We start from the raw sequence: 18,641 nt of genomic DNA on the forward strand, positions 1-18,641 counted from the left end.
CTGGGTAGTTGGTCTATAGGAGAGCTGTCCCTGGGTAGTTGGGCTATAGGAGAGCTGTCCCTGGGTAGTTGGTCTATAGGATAGCTGTCCCTGGGTAGTTGGGCTATAGGAGAGCTGTCCCTGGGTAGTAGGGCTATATGACAGCTGTCTCTGGGTAGTAGGGCTATACGACAGCTGTCTCTGGGTAGTAGGATTATACGACGGCTGTCTCTGGGTAGTAGGGCTATATGACAGCTGTCTCTGGGTAGTAGTCAAAACAAGAAAGCCTGCGGAGACACCATCACATGTTTCCCAACACTGGCAGGAAACTAGCTAGGTCTTTCACCGGGAAGGAACAACCATGGGAAGGGAAGACTCCAGTCAAGGAGACCACCTATGCTAAACATGGTATCCATCCACAGACAGCTGTTTTGGGGTATTTGCCCCTCATCAGTGTGGAGTAGGAAACTGGCTAGTGGGAGCAATGCCTAGTACAAGACTACATAAGCAAGGATGGTTGACCTACTCCACACTGATGCGGGGCAAATACTCCGAAACAGCTGTCTGTGGATGGATACCATGTTTGGCATAGGTGGTCTCCTTGACTGGAGACTGTCCTTCCCATGGTTGTTCCTTCCCGGTGAAAGACCTGGCTAGTTTCCTGCCAGCGTTAAGAAACATGTGATGGTGTCTCCGCAGGCTTTCTTGTTTTGAATACTTCCCAGGGGGCATTGCTCTAGAATCACTGCGTTGAGAAACACATGATGGTGTCTCCACGGTGTTGGATGTTGATCTCCCCAAGGTCAACCATCCTTGCTTATATAGTCTCTGGGTAGTAGGGCTGTATGACAGCTGTCTCTGGGTACTAGGGCTGTATGACAGCTGTCTCTGGGTACTAGGGCTCTATGACAGCTGTCTCTGGGTACTATGGCTGTATGACAGCTGTCTCTGGGTAGTAGGGCTGTATGACAGCTGTCTCTGGGTACTATGGCTGTATGACAGCTGTCTCTGGGTACTATGGCTGTATGACAGCTGTCTCTGGGTACTATGGCTGTATGACAGCTGTCTCTGGGTACTATGGCTGTATGACAGCTGTCTCTGGGTACTATGGTTGTATGACAGCTGTCTCTGGGTAGTGGGGCTGTATGACAGCTGTCTCTGGGTAGTAGGGCTTTATGACAGCTGTCTTTGGGTAGTAGGGCTTTATGACAGCTGTCTTTGGGTAGTAGGGCTAAGAGCGCTTTTCCTCGGTAGTCAGGCTACGATAGCTTTCATTTGGTATTAAGGCTAAGGGCGTTGTCCCTGCTCAGTGGGGCTAGGGCAGCTGTCCCTGCTCAGTGGGGCAAGGGCCGCTGTCCCTGCTCAGTGGGGCTAGGGCCGCTGTCCCTGCTCAGTGGGGCTAGGGGCGCTGTCCCTGCTCAGTGGGGCTAGGGCCGCTGTCCCTGCTCATTGGGGCTAGGGCCGCTGTCCCTGCTCAGTGGGCCTAGGGTCGCTATCCCTGCTCAGTGGGGCTAGGGCCGCTGTCCCTGCTCAGTGGGCCTAGGGTCGCTATCCCTGCTCAGTGGGGCTAAGGGCGCTGTCCCTGCTCAGTGGGGCTAGGGGCGCTGTCCCTGCTCAGTGGGGCTAGGGCCGCTGTCCCTGCTCATTGGGGCTAGGGGCGCTGTCCCTGCTCAGTGGGGCTAGGGGCGCTGTCCCTGCTCAGTGGGGCTAGGGGCGCTGTCCCTGCTCATTGGGGCTAGGGCCGCTGTCCCTGCTCATTGGGGCTAGGGCCGCTATCCCTGCTCAGTGGGGCTAGGGCCGCTGTCCCTGCTCAGTGGGCCTAGGGTCGCTATCCCTGCTCAGTGGGGCTAGGGGCGCTGTCCCTGCTCAGTGGGGCTAGGGGCGCTGTCCCTGCTCAGTGGGGCTAGGGGCGCTGTCCCTGCTCAGTGGGGCTAGGGGCGCTGTCCCTGCTCAGTGGGGCTAGGGGCGCTGTCCCTGCTCAGTGGGGCTAGGGCACTGTGCCTGGATTGTAGGGCTAGGGACGTTATGCTGCATCTCAGTCCCAGATAGACTGTTCCTTATGCTATGTATTCGCTGCTTCTTCTCGCATACCTCCACACTGCTTTTTAAAAGAAACTCACAGGCAGTGTACACAGAAGGACCAGCCATCTGTATGGGGATCGGCCCCCCCTTCCAATGCAAGTTGGTCAGATGTATGGGCTCTTGTAGCATTCTAAATCCTATAAAGTCATATGAGTTTACACAGATGCCCCATTATTATGTAGTAATGTCCACTCATTGAGTACTAATGTCCCCCATCCTGGGCCTCCACCTGGTACATATGTCCCTCATCCTAGTAAATCAGTCCCCCATTCTGGTATAGATGTCCCTATCCTGGGCCACATCCTGGTATTTTGGTTCCCCGTCCTGGTATATGTTTCCTCATCCTGTCCCCATCCTGGTATACATGTGCCATACATCGCATGGCATCCTCTTCCATAGCTGGTCAGTGTCCGGCAGCTGACTTCGGTGTGCCTGCTATGCATGGCGTCTGTCATGCACCCCCAGTTACGGGCACTCCGATGTTAGCTGCTGTCGTCTGTTCAGACGTCACGGTTTCGGCAGTATTTATCAGCTGACGGGTTCCTTGTATGTGTCATGTATACAGGTATGTAGTACTACACTGTAAATATATTAGGGTACCACTGCTGTCAAATGTTTTTCAGCTGCAGAACTCCCGATCCTGGAAAGACGAAACTGGCTGATTCACCTGCACTATGTCCATAAGGACTACGAGGCTTGTAAGGTGAGTAGTGATTGATTCACATTTGCATTGCTTTTTATGAGTGTCTTTTTCACGGTCAGAATAACGGGATTTACGGTATTCTTTCATCTAGTTAAACGTGAGACCTGACAGACACAATGTGGGGAAGGGGCATCCGTCAATAGGACCTGGATGAATTTTAGGCCTTATTCAGACATCCATATTTATCAGTTTTTTTTCCCTGATAGAACAAATACCAACTATATTGTATGAAGCTGTACCTACTATATTATTTGAAGATTATTTTTCCACTATTTTTTTTCTTTCCATGTTTGTTTTGTGGTCCGAGACCACAATCACTTATACAAGTCTATGAGGCCGTGAAAATGGTAGACAAGACACAGATGTGAAAACAGACATCTGAATGAGGCAATAATAAGTATTTATTAATATTATTATTATTTTTTTATTATTATAGTGCCATTTATTCCATGGCGCTTTACATGTAAAAGGGGTATACATAACATAGACAACTACAATAATCATAAACAATACAAAACACAGACTGGTACAGGAGGAGAGAGGTTCCTGTCCGCGAGGGCTCACAGTCTACAAGGGATGGGTGAGGGTAGAGAGGGTCGTGCGGTGCTGTATCAGACAGAGGGTTACAGCAGGTTGTAGGCTTGTCGGAAGTGGTGGGTCTTCAGGTTCGTTTTGAAGCTTGTCAAGGTAAGCGAGACTCTGATATTTTGCGGCAAGGCGTTCCAGAGTATGGGGGAGGCACGTGATAAATCTTGGATGCGATGGTGGGAAGAGTAGATGAGAGGGGAGTAGAGAAGGAGATCTTGTGAGGATCGAAGGTTACGTGCAGGTTTACCGGGAGAATAAGTCACAGATGTAGGGAGGAGACAGGTTATGGATGGTTTTGTAGGTCATGGTTAGGGTTTTGAACAATAGTCGCTGGGAAATGGGAAGCCAGTGAAGGGATTGGCAGAGAGGAGAGGTCGGGGAGTAGCGAGGGGACAGGTGGATTAGTCGGGCAGCATAGTTTAGAATAGATTGTAGGGGTGCGAGACTGTAGGAAGGGAGGCCACAGAGCAGGAGGTTGCAATAATCCAGGCGGGAGATAATAAGGGCATGCACTAGAGGTTTTTCAGCTTCTTGGGAAAGGAATATACGGATCCTGGAAATATTTTTGAGTTGGAGGCAACAGGAGGTGAAGAGGGCTTGGATGTGTGGCTTGAAAGAGAATCAGACTCTAGAGTTACTCCCAGGCAGCGAGAATGTGGGACTGGGGAAAGTGAGCAACCATTGAAATTGATGGATATGTTAGGTGGGGGGGTTGAGTGAGGAGGAGGAAAGATGATGAATTCTGTTTTGTCCATGTTCAGTTTTAGGAATCGAGCAGAGAAAAAGGATGAAATAGCAGAAAGACATTGTGGGATTCTGGTTAGTAGGGAGGTGATGTCACGTCCAGAGAGGTAGATCTGCATATCATCAGCATAGAGGTGATACTAAAAGCTGTGAGACTCCATGAGCTGTCCCAGACTGAAGGTGTAGATGGAGAACAGCAGGGGTCCTAGAATTGAACCTTTGGGGACACCGACAGATAGGGGGCGAGATGAGGACGTGTGTGAGAGTGGGAGACGCTGAAAGTTCGGTCGGTTAAGTGAGAGTGGGAGTCGCTGAAAGTTCGGTCGGTTAAGTATGAGGAAATCCAGGATAGGACCAGGTCAATGATGCCCAGAGATGAGAGAATTTGTAGTAGAAGGGAATGGTCTACTGTGTCAAAGGCAGAGGACAGTTCCAGGAGGAGGAGGACAGAGTAGTGTCACTTTGCTTTGGCGGTTAGTAGGTCGTTAGTGACTTTAGTTAGAGCAGTTTCAGTGGAATGATGCGGTCGGAAGCCGGATTGTAAAGAGTCAATGAGGGAGCAGGAAGAGAGGTGTGAGGACAGTTCAAGATGGACATGCTGTTCCAGTAGTTTTTAGGCATAGGGGAGAAGTGATATGGGGTGATAGTTTGACAGAGAGGAAGGGTCAAGGGAGGGCTTTTTGAGGATGGGTGTTATTGAGGCATGTTTAAAGCATGAAGGGAATACACCAGTTTTTAGTGATAGGTTGAAGAGATGGGTTAGGGTTGTGATGAAGACTGTGATGAGATTGGGGATGAGGTGGGATGGAAGTGGATCAACTGTGCAGGTTGTGAGATGTGATCTTGAGAGTAGAGTGGAAAGATGATCTTCTGTCATAGTGGAGAAGCTGGATTTGGAGGAAGAAGGCTGAGTAGTTGTTAGAAGGGTCTGTGGTGATTATGGGCCAAAGTTTGATGTTGTCAATCTTCTGCTCGAAGAAAGAGGCAGAGTCTTCAGCTGATATGAGAGGAGAGGGAGGTGGTGCTGGGGGACGGAGGAGAGAGTTGAGAGTGTTGAATAACTGTTTAGGGTTGTGAGATAGAGGATATGAGAGATGAGAAGTAGGTTTGTTTTGCAGCAGTGAGTGCAGACTTGAAAGTGGTGAGGGCTTATTTGTATGTGACGAAGTTCTCGGTGGAATGAGACCTCTTCCATCTGCGCGCAGCGATTCTGGAAGCCCGTCTCAATTCTTTAGTATGGCTTGTGTGTCAGGGTTGCCTGTTGATTGTACGGGTTTTGGTCTGTGTGAGGGGGGCAGCTGATTCGAGAGCTGCATAGATGGTGGTGTTGTATAAAGTGGCAGCAGCATCTGCATCGTGTAAAGAAGCAATGTCTGCAAGAGGGAGAAGGGACTGAGAAAGTGAGTCTAAATCAAGGTGTTTGATATTTCTGCGAGGGTGTGAAAGTTTGTGGAGGGGGGGTTGCGTACTTGGAGAAGAGAGGGAAGAGAATGTGAGTTTGGTTGTGGTCAGAAAGGGGGAGAGGTGAGTTAGAGAGGGTTGATAGGGAACAGAGGCGAGTGAAGATGAGGTCAAGTGTGTGGCCATCTTTGTGAGTAGCTGCAGAAGACCATTGGGTGAGGCCAAAGGAGGAAGTGACTGTTAGAAGATTAGAGACAGATGAGTGAGAAGTGTCAATGGGAATGTTAAAGTCACCCATGATGATGGTGGGGATGTCTGTGGAATGGAAATGAAGTAGCCAGGTGGTGAAGTGGTCAAAAAAGGTGGTGGCTGGCCCTGGGGGGCGATAAATGATAGCCAGTTGGAGAGGGAGTAGATGCGAACAGAGTACACCTCAAAAGAGGGGAGAGTAGCAGAAGGTGGCAGTGGAATCGGTGGAAAGGAGCATTTTTCGGACAAGAGCAAACCAACTTCTCCACCATGCTTCTTACTGGGGCAGGGGAGGGGGGGTGAGACAGATGGAGACCACCATAAGTAAGTGCAGCAGGAGAAGCTGTGTCAGAGGGGGTGAGCCAGGTTTCTGCGATGCCAAGAATGGAAAGTTTATTAGTGATGAAAAGATCATGGATGTAGGAAAGTTTGTTGCAGATGGAGTGAGCGTTCCATAGAGCTCCTGTTAGTGGGACTGGGGGAGCGGGGGCTGGGTGGATGGGTGTAAGGTTAGAAAGGTTGTGAAAATTTGTCATAGATCGTGGATGGCAGTTAGATATGACAATGGGGATATGGTGACGAGGGCCAGGATTAGGAGAGATATCACCAGCAGTGAGGAGAAGCAGAGAGTGTTAGTAAATGGGAGCAGGAGAGGCCATGAGGTGGGCGTGTGTGTCTGGAGACCTAGGGTGTTATGTGGAGGAACAGATCTGAGGAGAGGGTGAGATGAGTGGGGAGGATGGTGGGAGAGATGAATAGCTCATTACTGGGTGTAGGGATCAGAGGGGTAAGTAAAAAATGAAGTATTATAGGAGTGAAAGTGATAAGAAATACAAACATTGTTTATAGTGACTATGTATCCAGTTACCTTCTGGTCCCTTCCTGCCAAATTCGGCCTAATTCATTATCTGCACACTTAGATCCACACTTAGGCTGGAATCACACTTGCGAGTGTAAAATCGGACCGAATCTCATGCTAGAAAGTAGCATGAGCTCTGTTCAAGTCTTGATCAGTGTGCAATGCAACAGCAATGTGTTTGTGATTTTTCAATTGATTGTAGTCTGTGTGCAATCCGTGTGTGATCTGTACGTGATCCGTTTTTATTCTCAGCAGCTATGTCATCTGCTATTCAGCTCTGCTACATGGCCGCTGACAGCAGACACAGACAGAGCCATGTAGCAGAGCTGAATGGCCGCTGACAGCAGACTCAGACAGAGCCATGTAGCAGAGCTGAATGGCCACTGACAGCAGACACAGACAGAGCCGCACGATCAGAATGAAGTCGGATGAACGTCACCCGACTTCATTGTCATCCCGCGGCTCTGTCTGTGTGTCGTGGCCTGATTTTTGGTCACCGGTGAAGGTCTCACTGGTGACCGCAAATCCCCTGAGTGACTTAAAGTGATCTCCGTTATCAGCGGTGCTGTCACTGAGGTTGCCCACGGCCACAGCTGCAGTCCTCCAGCTGAGATCTGTGGCTGCGGTAACGTGAGTGACAGCACGACTCACTTCAGTTGCTGCGGGGAGCTCACATAGCGGTCGTGGTCTGTGGCCGCTCTCTGTCAGCTTCTGATGTAGCAGAGCTGAAAGCGCCATGGGACCTCTGTGGATTACGTCGGACCTGGAGAGGTATTTGAGGACTTAAATAAAGTGGTGAAAGAGGGTGGGGTTTTTTGTCCTTTATTTCAAATAAAGGATTTTTGGGTGTATGTCTTTATTTTTTTTAACTTACAAGTTAATCATGGAAGGTATCTCGGGGAGATGCCTGCCATGATTAACCTAGGACTTAATGGCAGCTATGGGCTGCTGCCATTAATTCCTTATTACCCCGATTGCCACCGCACCAGGGCAATTCGGAATGAGCCGGGTACAGTCCCGGGACTGTCGCATCAATGGATGCGGCAATTCCGGGCGGCTGCTGGCTGATATTTTTAGTGTGGGGCGCTCCCCATAACGTGGCGCTCCCCATCCTGACAATACCAGCCTCCAGCCGTATGGCTTTACCCTGGCTGGTATGAAAATTGGGGGAACCGCATGCCATTTTTTTTTTATTATTTATTTATTTAATTTACTGCACAATATAAACCCGCCCACCAGCGGCTGTGATTGGTTGCAGTGAGACAGCTGTCACTCAATGTGGGAGTGTGTCTAACTGCAACCAATCATAGGCGGCGGGGGAAAGCAGTGAATACTAGATGGAATAATGAGTGGCCGGCATTTTCAAAAGAGGAAAAGCCGCTGGAGCAGTATGACAGCCGTGCAGCGCCGCGCCGGTGATCGGTGAGTATGAGAGCGGGGGGGAGGGACAGACAGACAGAGAGAGATAGAGACCGACGACAGGGAGACAGAGAGACAGAGAGAGAGACTGACAGAGATAGAAATTGACCGACATTGACAGACCTCACTCATTTCCAGTGTTTTCTGCAACATGCGATAAATGTATTTTGAAAAACGCATGTCACTAGGATGATGTGTGTGCCGTCCCTGTGACATCTGTTTTTTTCCATGCACCCATAGAGTTTCATTGGGGAGACACGCGCGAGAAACTCCCCAAAACGCAGCATGCTGCGATTTTTTTTTTCTCAGTCCGATTTGGACTGAGAAAAAATTAGCAGATGGGAGCTGCCTCATTGATTAAAATTGGTCCGAGTGCAATGTGAGAATTTCTCGCATTGCACTCGTGCGAGTTAATCGCAAGTGTGAAGCCGGCCTTAGTGATCCATACGCTGACAAAAGGAATCTTAAAAGGAATCTATTGGAGAAGGTTTTTGCTATGCAATATGATGGTTGCATAATCTAGAGACAGAGACCCTGATTCCAGGGATGTATCACTTACTGGGCTGCTTGGTGCAGTTTTGATAAAATCCCTGTTTTGTCTGATGTAGATGTAGCAGAGCTAAGAGTTAAACAGTATAAGTCCACCCACACCCCTGACTAGCAGCTTCCTGTGTACACTGCATTGTGAGCAAGCTGCTAATCAGTGGTTGGGGGCGGGGTTACACAGATTAGCTGGACTGCTCTGCACTGAGACCTAGTCAGCTAGTGATAATCTCCTTCTGATAAAACATTGATTGTATAGAAACTAAATCACACAGTCTAATAAGTGTTACATGCCTGTAATCAGACTTTCTGTCCTCATATTATGCTACTCTAAATAAATGAGAAACCTGCAGACAAACACCAGTGTATTGTGTGATGAAGCTAGTGTGAATTGAACCTTATATGATATAGATGTAAAATATATGCTCATGAAGTTAGCGTTGGTCTTGTAGGCCAGAGATGACCATGATGATACTAATGAGCGTGATAATAATTTTGTATATTTCCAGGTTGCAATTAAGGAACAGCTCCAGGCTACAGAGGGGGTGTGTGAATACGCAGTGTATGTGCAAGGTAAGAAGAAAAAACCTCTACATACAATATAGAAGCCACCAAGCTGTTCTTCTTTTACCACTACATTGAATATTTAGTTGTAATATTTCTTCTATTTTTTGCCTTTTATCTGATGTAGCTGTTTAGACAGATTTTTTTTTTAATTTCACGTGATTTCTGTATCAGTTCCTCCATATTAGATTTAATTCTAATATTTTTTTTCTTTTTTTAGCATTGATTTTAAGATTAGAGGGGAAAATCCAGGAATCTCTTGAACTTTTCCAAACATGTGCAATCTTGAATCCAACAAGTCCCGATAACCTGAAACAAGTAGCTCGATCACTGTAAGATTTTTACAATTATACTTTTAACAGATTATACAAGCTCAGTTCTGACTATTGTACCAGAGTTTATTAAAGGGAATCTGTCTAAGTTGTTGCTATGTAATCTGAGGACAGCATGCTGTAGGGATTAAAAAAAATCAACTATGCCTCTCATCCGGCTGTGCGGTTTCGTTTAATTAAAGGCTTGATCATCTAGTGCAGGGGTGGGCAATTAATTTTTCCATGGGGCCGCATATGAAATTGGGATGGTTTTAGGGGGCCGGACTAATATAATTACCTCGGTTGTACATCATTCTATATATATATATATATATATAAAAGATGTAGAACCGAGTTAGTTATAGTAGTCCGGCATTATATATATATATATATATATATATATATATATATATATATATATATATATATATATATAATGTGTATATATGTATGTGTGTGTGTGAATGTATATGTGTGTGTATGTATGTGTGTGTATGTATGTATATATGTGTGTGTGTATGTGTGTGTGTATGTAGGAGGCCTGGCTGTGTGTCTGTATGTATGTGTGTATGTATGTATATATATATATTTATATATATAAATATATATATATGTGTGTATATGTATGTGTGTATGTGTGTGTATATATGTGTGTGTGTGTGTGTGAGTGTATGTGTGTATACACGTACACACACACACACACACAGCCAGGCCTCCTACATACAAGCACGCATGCGCACACACGCGCGTGCACACACACACACACACACAGCCAGGCCTCCTACATGCGCGCGCACACACACACACGCACACCACACAGAGCCAGGCCTCCTACATACATACACACAGCCAGAGGCTCCTATACACATGCATACACACACACACACACACACACACACACAGCCAGGCCTCCTACATACATACACACACACACAGCCTGGCCTCCTATACACATGCATACATATACACAAACACACACACACACAGCCAGGCCTCCTACATACACACACACACTCACACACACACAGGCCTCCAACATACACACACACACACAGCCAGGCCTCCTACATACACACACACACACACACACACTCTCACACACACACACACACACACACACAGGCCTCCAACATACACACACACACACACACAGCTAGGTCCCCTACATACATACACACACACACACACACACACACAGCCAGGCCTCCTATACACATACATACACACACACACACACATATATACACACACACACACACACACAGCCAGGCTTCCTATACACATACATACACACACACATATACACACACACATACACACACACATATACACACACACACACATATATACCCACACCCACACATATACACGCACACACACATATATACCCACACCCACACATATACACGCACACACACACATATATATATATATATACACACACACACCCACACATACACCCACACGTATGCGTATTTACCTTAAAAAAAAAGTGTCTGTACACGCAGTGGAGCCGGCCTCAGCGGAGAGCAGAAACAGTGCAGGAAGTCAGGAATCAGCTTCTTTGAAGAGAAGCTCCGGCCCCGCCCCCAGGTCTGCTCCGTGTGAGAGGCTGAATGCAGCTTCCGTAGACCAGTGTGTGCAGCTGCCGGTCTCCTGTCACTGCAGACAGGGAGCTTGAGGGCCGGAGCATCCGCACACACCAATGAGACAGGTAGTCGGGCGGCCCCCCTCCCCCCATTGTCCCCGCAGGTTACTAGTAACCACTCACCTCTCCCTTCTTACTGTCCCTCCTCAGGCACCTCCGTATGTGCCCCCCCGCTGAGCTGCTTCTCTTTTGCATGCCCAGGCTGCGCCGATGCTGTGTTCCTAGGAGCCCCCTCCGCTGCTTCTCTCCGTGCGGCCCAGGCTGCTGCAGCTTCTTCTCCTGCCGGGCGGGAACTTTTCAAATGACACATGCGCGCCATACTGACGACATCAGGGCGCGCGTGTGTCACACAGAGCATCTGCCGGGCAGGGAACAGAGGAGAGATTCCTGCATTCCGCTGCCTGCACTGTGCGGCGCTGCAGGATCTGTCCTCTGTTCCCTACACACCGGCACGCAGCGTGTGATGAGGGCAATCTGAACACGGGCGTCCCGGAGCCTGGAGCTCCGTCAACAGGTTAGATTGCCCTCATCACTGACCGGCCAGCAAGAACGCCCTGAACCAGGCGGGCCAGTCACAGAGAGTAGACGGGCCGGATGTGGCCCGCGGGCCGCCCCTTGCCCAGGTCTGATCTAGTGATTATCCTTGCTGCACTACAATTTAACACAGATGTCAGGCAGGCACACCCATTCCCCCACCTCTTGTGATTGACATCTCACTGTCAATGTACAATTTCTATAGTGAGACTGGTGTGGGCGAGGAAGCTCACTCAGCTCTGCTGCTTTGCTAAATGTAAAAACTCTGATTCTGGCAGAATGGCAGCAGCCAGTAATCTAAGTGATACATTGTTGGATTCAGGATCTCTTTGCCTCCATTTTGCTGGTCTCAGATGAGATAGCAAAACCTGCTGACATATTCCCTTGAAGTGTGGCTAGAATGATTGCAGTGGCATTAAATGTAATCTGTCAGCAGGTCTTTGCTACCTTCTCTGAGAGCAGGATGATGTAGGCAAAGAGATTCTGAATCCAACTATGTATCACTTTGTTTACTGGGTACAGCTGTTCTGACACCAGGCTCTCAATAGAGATTGTACATTGACAGTGAAGTGTCAGGTACAGCTACAGCAGGGGTTGAGTTGGACTGCCATGCACGTGAGTTTCTAGTCCTGTAATAAGAGTCCTTCTGCTTAGTCTTTCAATGCCGATTGGAGAAGGCTAGGAGGGGGAAGATTGGACAAGACGGCAAAGGCAGCACCAAAGAAGTCAGATGTGTTGCGTGATCTGCGTCAGCAGGGGCAACTAGGGAGATCAAAACTATTTACAATGTGCTATATTTTGGAAAGTTACTTGTAGAAGGGGTAAGTAGGTGGTGGAAAATCCCTTTAAGTTGTACAATGCAAGTGCAATAACTGATGACAAGTTGTGGTTGAACACATCCTTGGACAATTGCCACTGCGCACTCCTCATTCTTTCAGTACAGGGTATGTGAGCTCTCACTGCAACAGAAATGCGTGCTGCATCATCACTAGCTAGAACCTCATATTTACACAGAATAGAAAGAAGGTGCACAATAGAATCATATATATGGAGCTTTCACAAGGGTAATGCATTTGTTGTGATCCAGTCTGACACCATGTAATCTTTAGGCTTTTTTCTTAATAGGAAGAAAAAATGAGAATCACTAGATCAGATGAAGCAGAGTTTTGGAGGTTGAAATGGTCATAATGGAGTAGTAGATAACAAGAAAGCACAGGATACTTGGGTGAGGAGCTGTTGTAGGTGAGCTCAGTCACATGGGAGGTTCTATGGCAGCAGTGGACCAGCGGGTGTAGTAGAGTAAAGTCTATGATGTAGCAGAGCTGAGTTTGTCATGAAATGCAATATAGATCTGACACAGTTTGAGAGCTAATTCAGTGATGTAGCAGAGTCCAAGATAGAACTGACCATCAGTATAGCAGAGTATCCAGTGATGTAGCAGACCTGGATTTGTTGTGGTTCCCAGGAAGAATTGGCCAGTAGGATTGCAGAATACCCTGTAGCAGAGCTAGGTTTGTTATGTGATCAGTAAGTCCAGAAATGATGATGCAGTCCACAGTAGTGGTGAGGACACCAACTACCAAAATACTCTGGCGACAAGTCACCACCTGAGCTGTTCCATAAGTCCCGGGGGCATAATATCAGAGGTGTGCACTGGGTTGCCATGGTAACACGATGTGCCAAGGATCAGCGAGAGATGGATAGGAGGTGAAAATGGGTCCAGGAGAGGCGAGTAATAAGAAATGCATTATGTCACATGTGGATGCAGCAAGTGCTTTATTTTGTATGGAGAGTGCACTATGCCCACAAGGAGTGCGCTGTGTGTACATGTGTCTAAGGTAACTTTCAGGAGACAAATTCTCATTAACAAAATCAATTATTATTGAAGTACTTGTGTTACAGAAGTCAGTAAAATGATTTTCTGATATACCATAGGCACACTCGTAGATAAAAGCTACATATCCCCATGGAGATGCAAAGAGAGTTCAAAGACTATTTTTCCTAAACGGCTGATTCCTTTGAAGCTCTGTCTCTATTGAATAGGTTTGATGTCCGTACATTAGGGGATCGCCCACCACTATTAAGATCTGACATTGACTATATAGGCATCTAGGGATGTGTCACCGTAATACTGAAACACATCACTGTACCATTACTTTTAAGGTATTTTATGTTTTAAATGTAACAGACTTAATCATTCTCTGATCTGATGCCAGATAATATTATAATGTATTTTACTTCATCGCTATCTAATAGAAACCTGTTTGTTTTCAGTAAATGGAGACCTTTCCATTGATCTCCATAAGCTGGAAACTTCTCTAGATCTCGTCCTCACAACCAAGTGATGGAGACACAATTCTCTATGAGCTAAACGACCTGTTCTCTGGACTGATTGCTTCAGTGGTGTTGACGTCTTATGGATTTCTTCTTTTTTTTCCAGGTTTTTGCTGGGGAAGCACAGAGCAGCCATTGAGGTTTACAATGAGGCGGCCAGACTCAATAATAAAGACTGGGTACGGTGTGAATCTTTGCTCTCGTTATTTTGCTTTATTCCTTCATGTCTTCTTGCCTACCAGCCACTGTTTGACAGTTTTGCTGTAGCTTGGATACAGATCTGCTTCTGTATACTTACAGCAGTGTGTGTCTCTGGTCATGGAACAGTCTCCAGTCCTCCTTATGGTACCATGGGGCATTCATTTAGCTTTTGCACCATCACTTTTCATCCATACTGTATTTCTCTTTTTGGTAGTAACGAGAAGCATTGCCTGGCGAGAAGAGAATGCAATGTTTCTATAATTAACCATTTTAAATTTAACTTTTTTTCAAAATTTAATTTATTTATTCATCCTTGCATTTTATTCTCTAGGAAATCTGTCACAATTTGGGAGTTTGTTACTTATATCTGAAGGACTTCAGCAAGGTAGGAAATATGAAATAATTGTTTCATATGAACCTGCTTGTTTCTAAACAAACCCCTCTAGTTTTGAATCTAAAGCAAATTGAAATGTTGCTCCTAGGCATACAGCGGAGTAAGCATGTTAATTTATAGCATATTTTCAGCTTGGTATGCAGGAGACACAGCAGACATGTGGAAGAAGGTGCTTTGGTCAGATGAGACCAAAGTAGAACTTTTAGGGCTAAAAGTAAAACTGTGGCGTAAATCTAACACTACTCATCACCCTGAAACCACCATCCCCACTGTCAAACATGGTGGTGGCAGCATCATGCTGTGGAGATGCTTTACGTTGCTGCAATAGGGAAGCTGTTTAGAGTTGATAGGAAGATGGATGGAGCGCTAAATACAGGGTAATTTTGGAGGAAAAAATGTTAGAGGCTGCAAAAGACTTACCGTATTTTTCGCTTTATAAGACGCACTTTTCCTTCCCAAATTTTGGGAGGAAAATGGGGGGTGCGTCTTATAAAGCGGTACCGGGGGGGGTCCTGTCTGAGGCGATCGGGCGGCCGGGTGCCTGTGGCTGCATGCAAGCGGCCGGGTACCTGTACTTGCGTGCAGCGGCAGCCGGGTACCCGTGGCTGTGTGCGGGCGGCAGCGGGTGCTGTGTGGGGTCGGCAGCCGGGTACCTGTGCTTGCATGCGGTGGCAGACGGGTACCCATGGCTGTGTGTCTCATACCCTTGGATGAGAGCTCCATCTGCGCATGCGTCGCTCCGGGCGCCATTACTTGAATCGGGACCGCGGACACACTCCACCACTGAGCCGTCGCCGCCGCTCCCACCACTGAGCCGTCGCCGCCGCTCCCACCACTGAGCCGTCGCCGCCGCTCCCACCACTGAGCCGTCGCCGCCACTCCCACCACTGAGCCGTCGCCGCCGCTGCCACCACTGAACCGGGACCGCGGACACACTCCACCACTGAGCAGTCCCTGCCACCACTGAGCAGTCGCCGCTGCCACCACTGAACCGGGACCGCGGACACTCACTGCACCGGCCTGCTGCACGGCTCACCACTCACTGCACCGGCCTGCTGCACGGCTCACCCGCCACGGCTGCTGCCGCCACCACGGACCCCACGGATCCTGCCACCGCGGACGCCACCGCGCCTGCAGCCACGGCACCTGCAACCACAGACCCCGCTGCCACTGACCTGTCGCGCCTGCCAGCACAACCTGTGCCTCCTGTGACCCCGCTTCACCACCACTGCTGCCCCCCTCCGGTAAGAGAACACCGGAGTATAAGACGGACCCCATTTTTCTTTTTTTTACCTTTTTTTATGTCTAAGTTTGGGGTGCGTCTTATATTCCGGTGCGTCTTATAAAGCGAAAAATACGGTAACACTGGGGTTAAGGTTCACCTTCCAGCATGACAACAACCCCAAACATACCACCAGAGCTACAATGCAATGGTTTAAATCAAGACTTGAAAATTACTGTTCACAGATGCTTCTCACTGATCTTCAGGTAGTGTGTAAACAAAAAATTCAGCCTCTAGATGTGTAAGGCTGGTAGAGATATACCCTAAAAGACTTGGAATAGTAATTGCAGTGAAAGGTGATCCTACAAAGTATTGATTCAGGGGGGTTGAATACAAATGCAAGTCACAACTTTCACATTTATAGTTTTAAAATATTTAGAAAAACATGTATCATTTCCTTTTCACTTCACAAATACTTTCTACTTAGTGTTTTGTATATCACATACAATCCCAAATAAATACATTAATGTTTGTGGTTGTAATATGAAAAAATGTGTGGGGTATAAATATTTTTGCAAGGCATTGTAGGTTAGCATAAGAGCTGTATAAAAAAAGCTATTTCTACAATTGCCTATCTTTTATTTTAGCTGCAGGTGGCCATTAAATATAGCTGCAGAGCTGCAATCCTTGTCCTTCAGTTCTCAATTGCAGCTATTGAACGCTAGACTCGCTGTAAGGTTTGGATCAGGGCTTTCCAGGCTCTTGTAGATCCCTACCTTGTGCAGGAGGCTCGCATAGGCAGCACGATTGTGGTCCGTATCTGCTTTTGGGCAGTCTTGTTACCCTTTATATTATTTCTGTTTTCTATGAAGAGTAAAGAACAGCTGAATCTTGCTCTACAATTGCACAGACAAGAGCTGAGCGCCATAACCTTGGGAAAGATCCAGCTTCTGGAGGGTAACACGGAGGGTGCCATCCAGACCTATCTACAGGCACTGCAGTGAGTATTCGTCCCATGATTCTGCTGCCCGACATAGAAGCTTTGCTTTCTATATGAATTAATTACTGGAAAAAATAATCTTTCTGAATATTGACCTAAAAAGATGATCTTCCCTATAATTAAAGAGGTTTACTGGGTACATAAAATTGATTACCTTTCCTAAGGCTAGGCCATTATTATCAGATCTGTGGGGTCTACCAGGAGCTTGCACCCCTCAAAACTGAAATCAGTGGCCTATCTTAAACAGAAGCTATATTTAGAAAATAACCTATTGTTTCAAATCAGGTTTTGTGGTACATGTATCTTTTTAGCATTTTTTTTTGCAATATTGTTTTATTTTCCCATATATTTTCACACTGCCGAATGTGGCATTTTCTTTGTCGCTCCATTGGGAGACCCAGACAATTGGGTGTATAGCTTCTGCCTCCGGAGGCCACACAAAGTATTACACTTAAAAGTGTAAACCCCTCCCCTCTGCCTATACACCCCCCCGTGCATCACGGGCTCCTCAGTTTTTATGCTTTGTGCGAAGGAGGCACACATGCACGCAAGCTCCACAATTTAGTCAGCAGCAGCTGCTGACTATATCGGATGGAAGAAAAGAGGGCCCATAACAGGGCCCCCGGCATGCTCCCTTCTCACCCCACTCTGGTCGGCGGTGCTGTTAAGGTTGAGGTACCCATTGCGGGTACATAGGCAGGAGCCACATGCTGTTTTCCTTCCCCATCCCTTAGGGGCTCTGGGTGAAGTGGGATCCTAACCGGTCACCAGGCACTGGGACCGTGCTCCCTCCGCAGCCCCTGGGGGAATCTGCTGGACAGGAGACCGGGTATCGTCAGGGACAGGCCCTGCTCCTCTGAGGTACTCTGTGTCCCCTTGGGGACGGCGCATAGAGCGCCTGTGTTATGGACGCTGCAGCAGCTGCTGGGTGTGTTGGTGCGCCGGGACTACCGCGCTGACCGCGCTTGTTTGCCGGCTGCGCTTATAACTTTACTCCCCGGCTTTTGCGGCCTAGTACCGCATACTCCCGCCCCCGGGCCTGCCAGTCAGGGGTAAGGGCGGGACGCTGCACTGGACGTCAGCGCTGAGGGCTGGAGCATACTTAGTATCCTCCTCCCCCCTCACTGAGCACCGTGGGGCACCAGATTCCCGCACTTTCTGAGGCACGCCCACGGCCCCCTCCTCCTCTCAGAACGCTGGCAGCCATTGCTATCAGTACTACTGCTGGTGGAGAACTTCAGAGGGGAGACAACACCGAGCTCCACAGCTCTGGGAGGCCCAGGCAGGGAATCTGGTGGTCACACAACCGCTGCGGGTGGTCGGTAAGCCGCACCTGTTACTAGGTGCTGGCCCCCCTGGGTGCCGAAGTGTATATTTATATGCTTATATTGTATACATTTACTCTGTACGGCCGCACTATTTGCTTTTGGCTATATACCCTCTCTGATTGCTCTAAGAGGAGACAACAGCATGTCGTCCGCAAAAAGCAAGGGTGCCAAGGCACAGGCTTACTTTGCAACCTGTACCTCATGTGCGGCTATGCTACCTGCAGGTTCCACCTACCCTCATTGTGTGCAATGCTCGGCCCCTGTGACACTCACTCAGCCGGAGCCTCTGCCACTGGTGGGACCCTCGGCCCAGGTGGAACCACCTGCTGCCACTGTCCAGGTGACAGGGACAGAGTTTGCAGTATTCGCTGACAAACTTTCTGAGTCTATGGATAAATGGTCTGCTAAGATACTAGAAGCTTTGCAGTCCAGACCGGTAACACAGGCCCCGGGCACTGTTGAATCATTGACCCCAGGCCCCCCTCGGTTGGAGCAGCAAAGTGCTCCTGGGGCGACTCATAGGTCCCACGGTGAGGAC

The 18,641-nt window shown here is 48.0% G+C and overlaps 1 protein-coding gene across 1 annotated transcript in view; it reads left to right on the forward strand.

The window, feature by feature from the left end:
• Positions 1-18,641, forward strand: part of BBS4 (Bardet-Biedl syndrome 4) — a 65,280-nt gene that overhangs the window by 12,239 nt on the left and 34,400 nt on the right. Inside the window, exons 3-8 of the mRNA XM_075342667.1 lie at positions 2,685-2,764; positions 9,077-9,140; positions 9,352-9,463; positions 14,065-14,137; positions 14,491-14,544; positions 16,648-16,775. Of these exons, the coding sequence (XP_075198782.1) occupies positions 2,685-2,764; positions 9,077-9,140; positions 9,352-9,463; positions 14,065-14,137; positions 14,491-14,544; positions 16,648-16,775 (511 nt within the window). The remainder of the gene's footprint in view (positions 1-2,684; positions 2,765-9,076; positions 9,141-9,351; positions 9,464-14,064; positions 14,138-14,490; positions 14,545-16,647; positions 16,776-18,641) is intronic.

Source organism: Anomaloglossus baeobatrachus, chromosome 4 (assembly GCF_048569485.1).
Source record: "Anomaloglossus baeobatrachus isolate aAnoBae1 chromosome 4, aAnoBae1.hap1, whole genome shotgun sequence".
NCBI lineage: Eukaryota > Metazoa > Chordata > Amphibia > Anura > Aromobatidae > Anomaloglossus > Anomaloglossus baeobatrachus.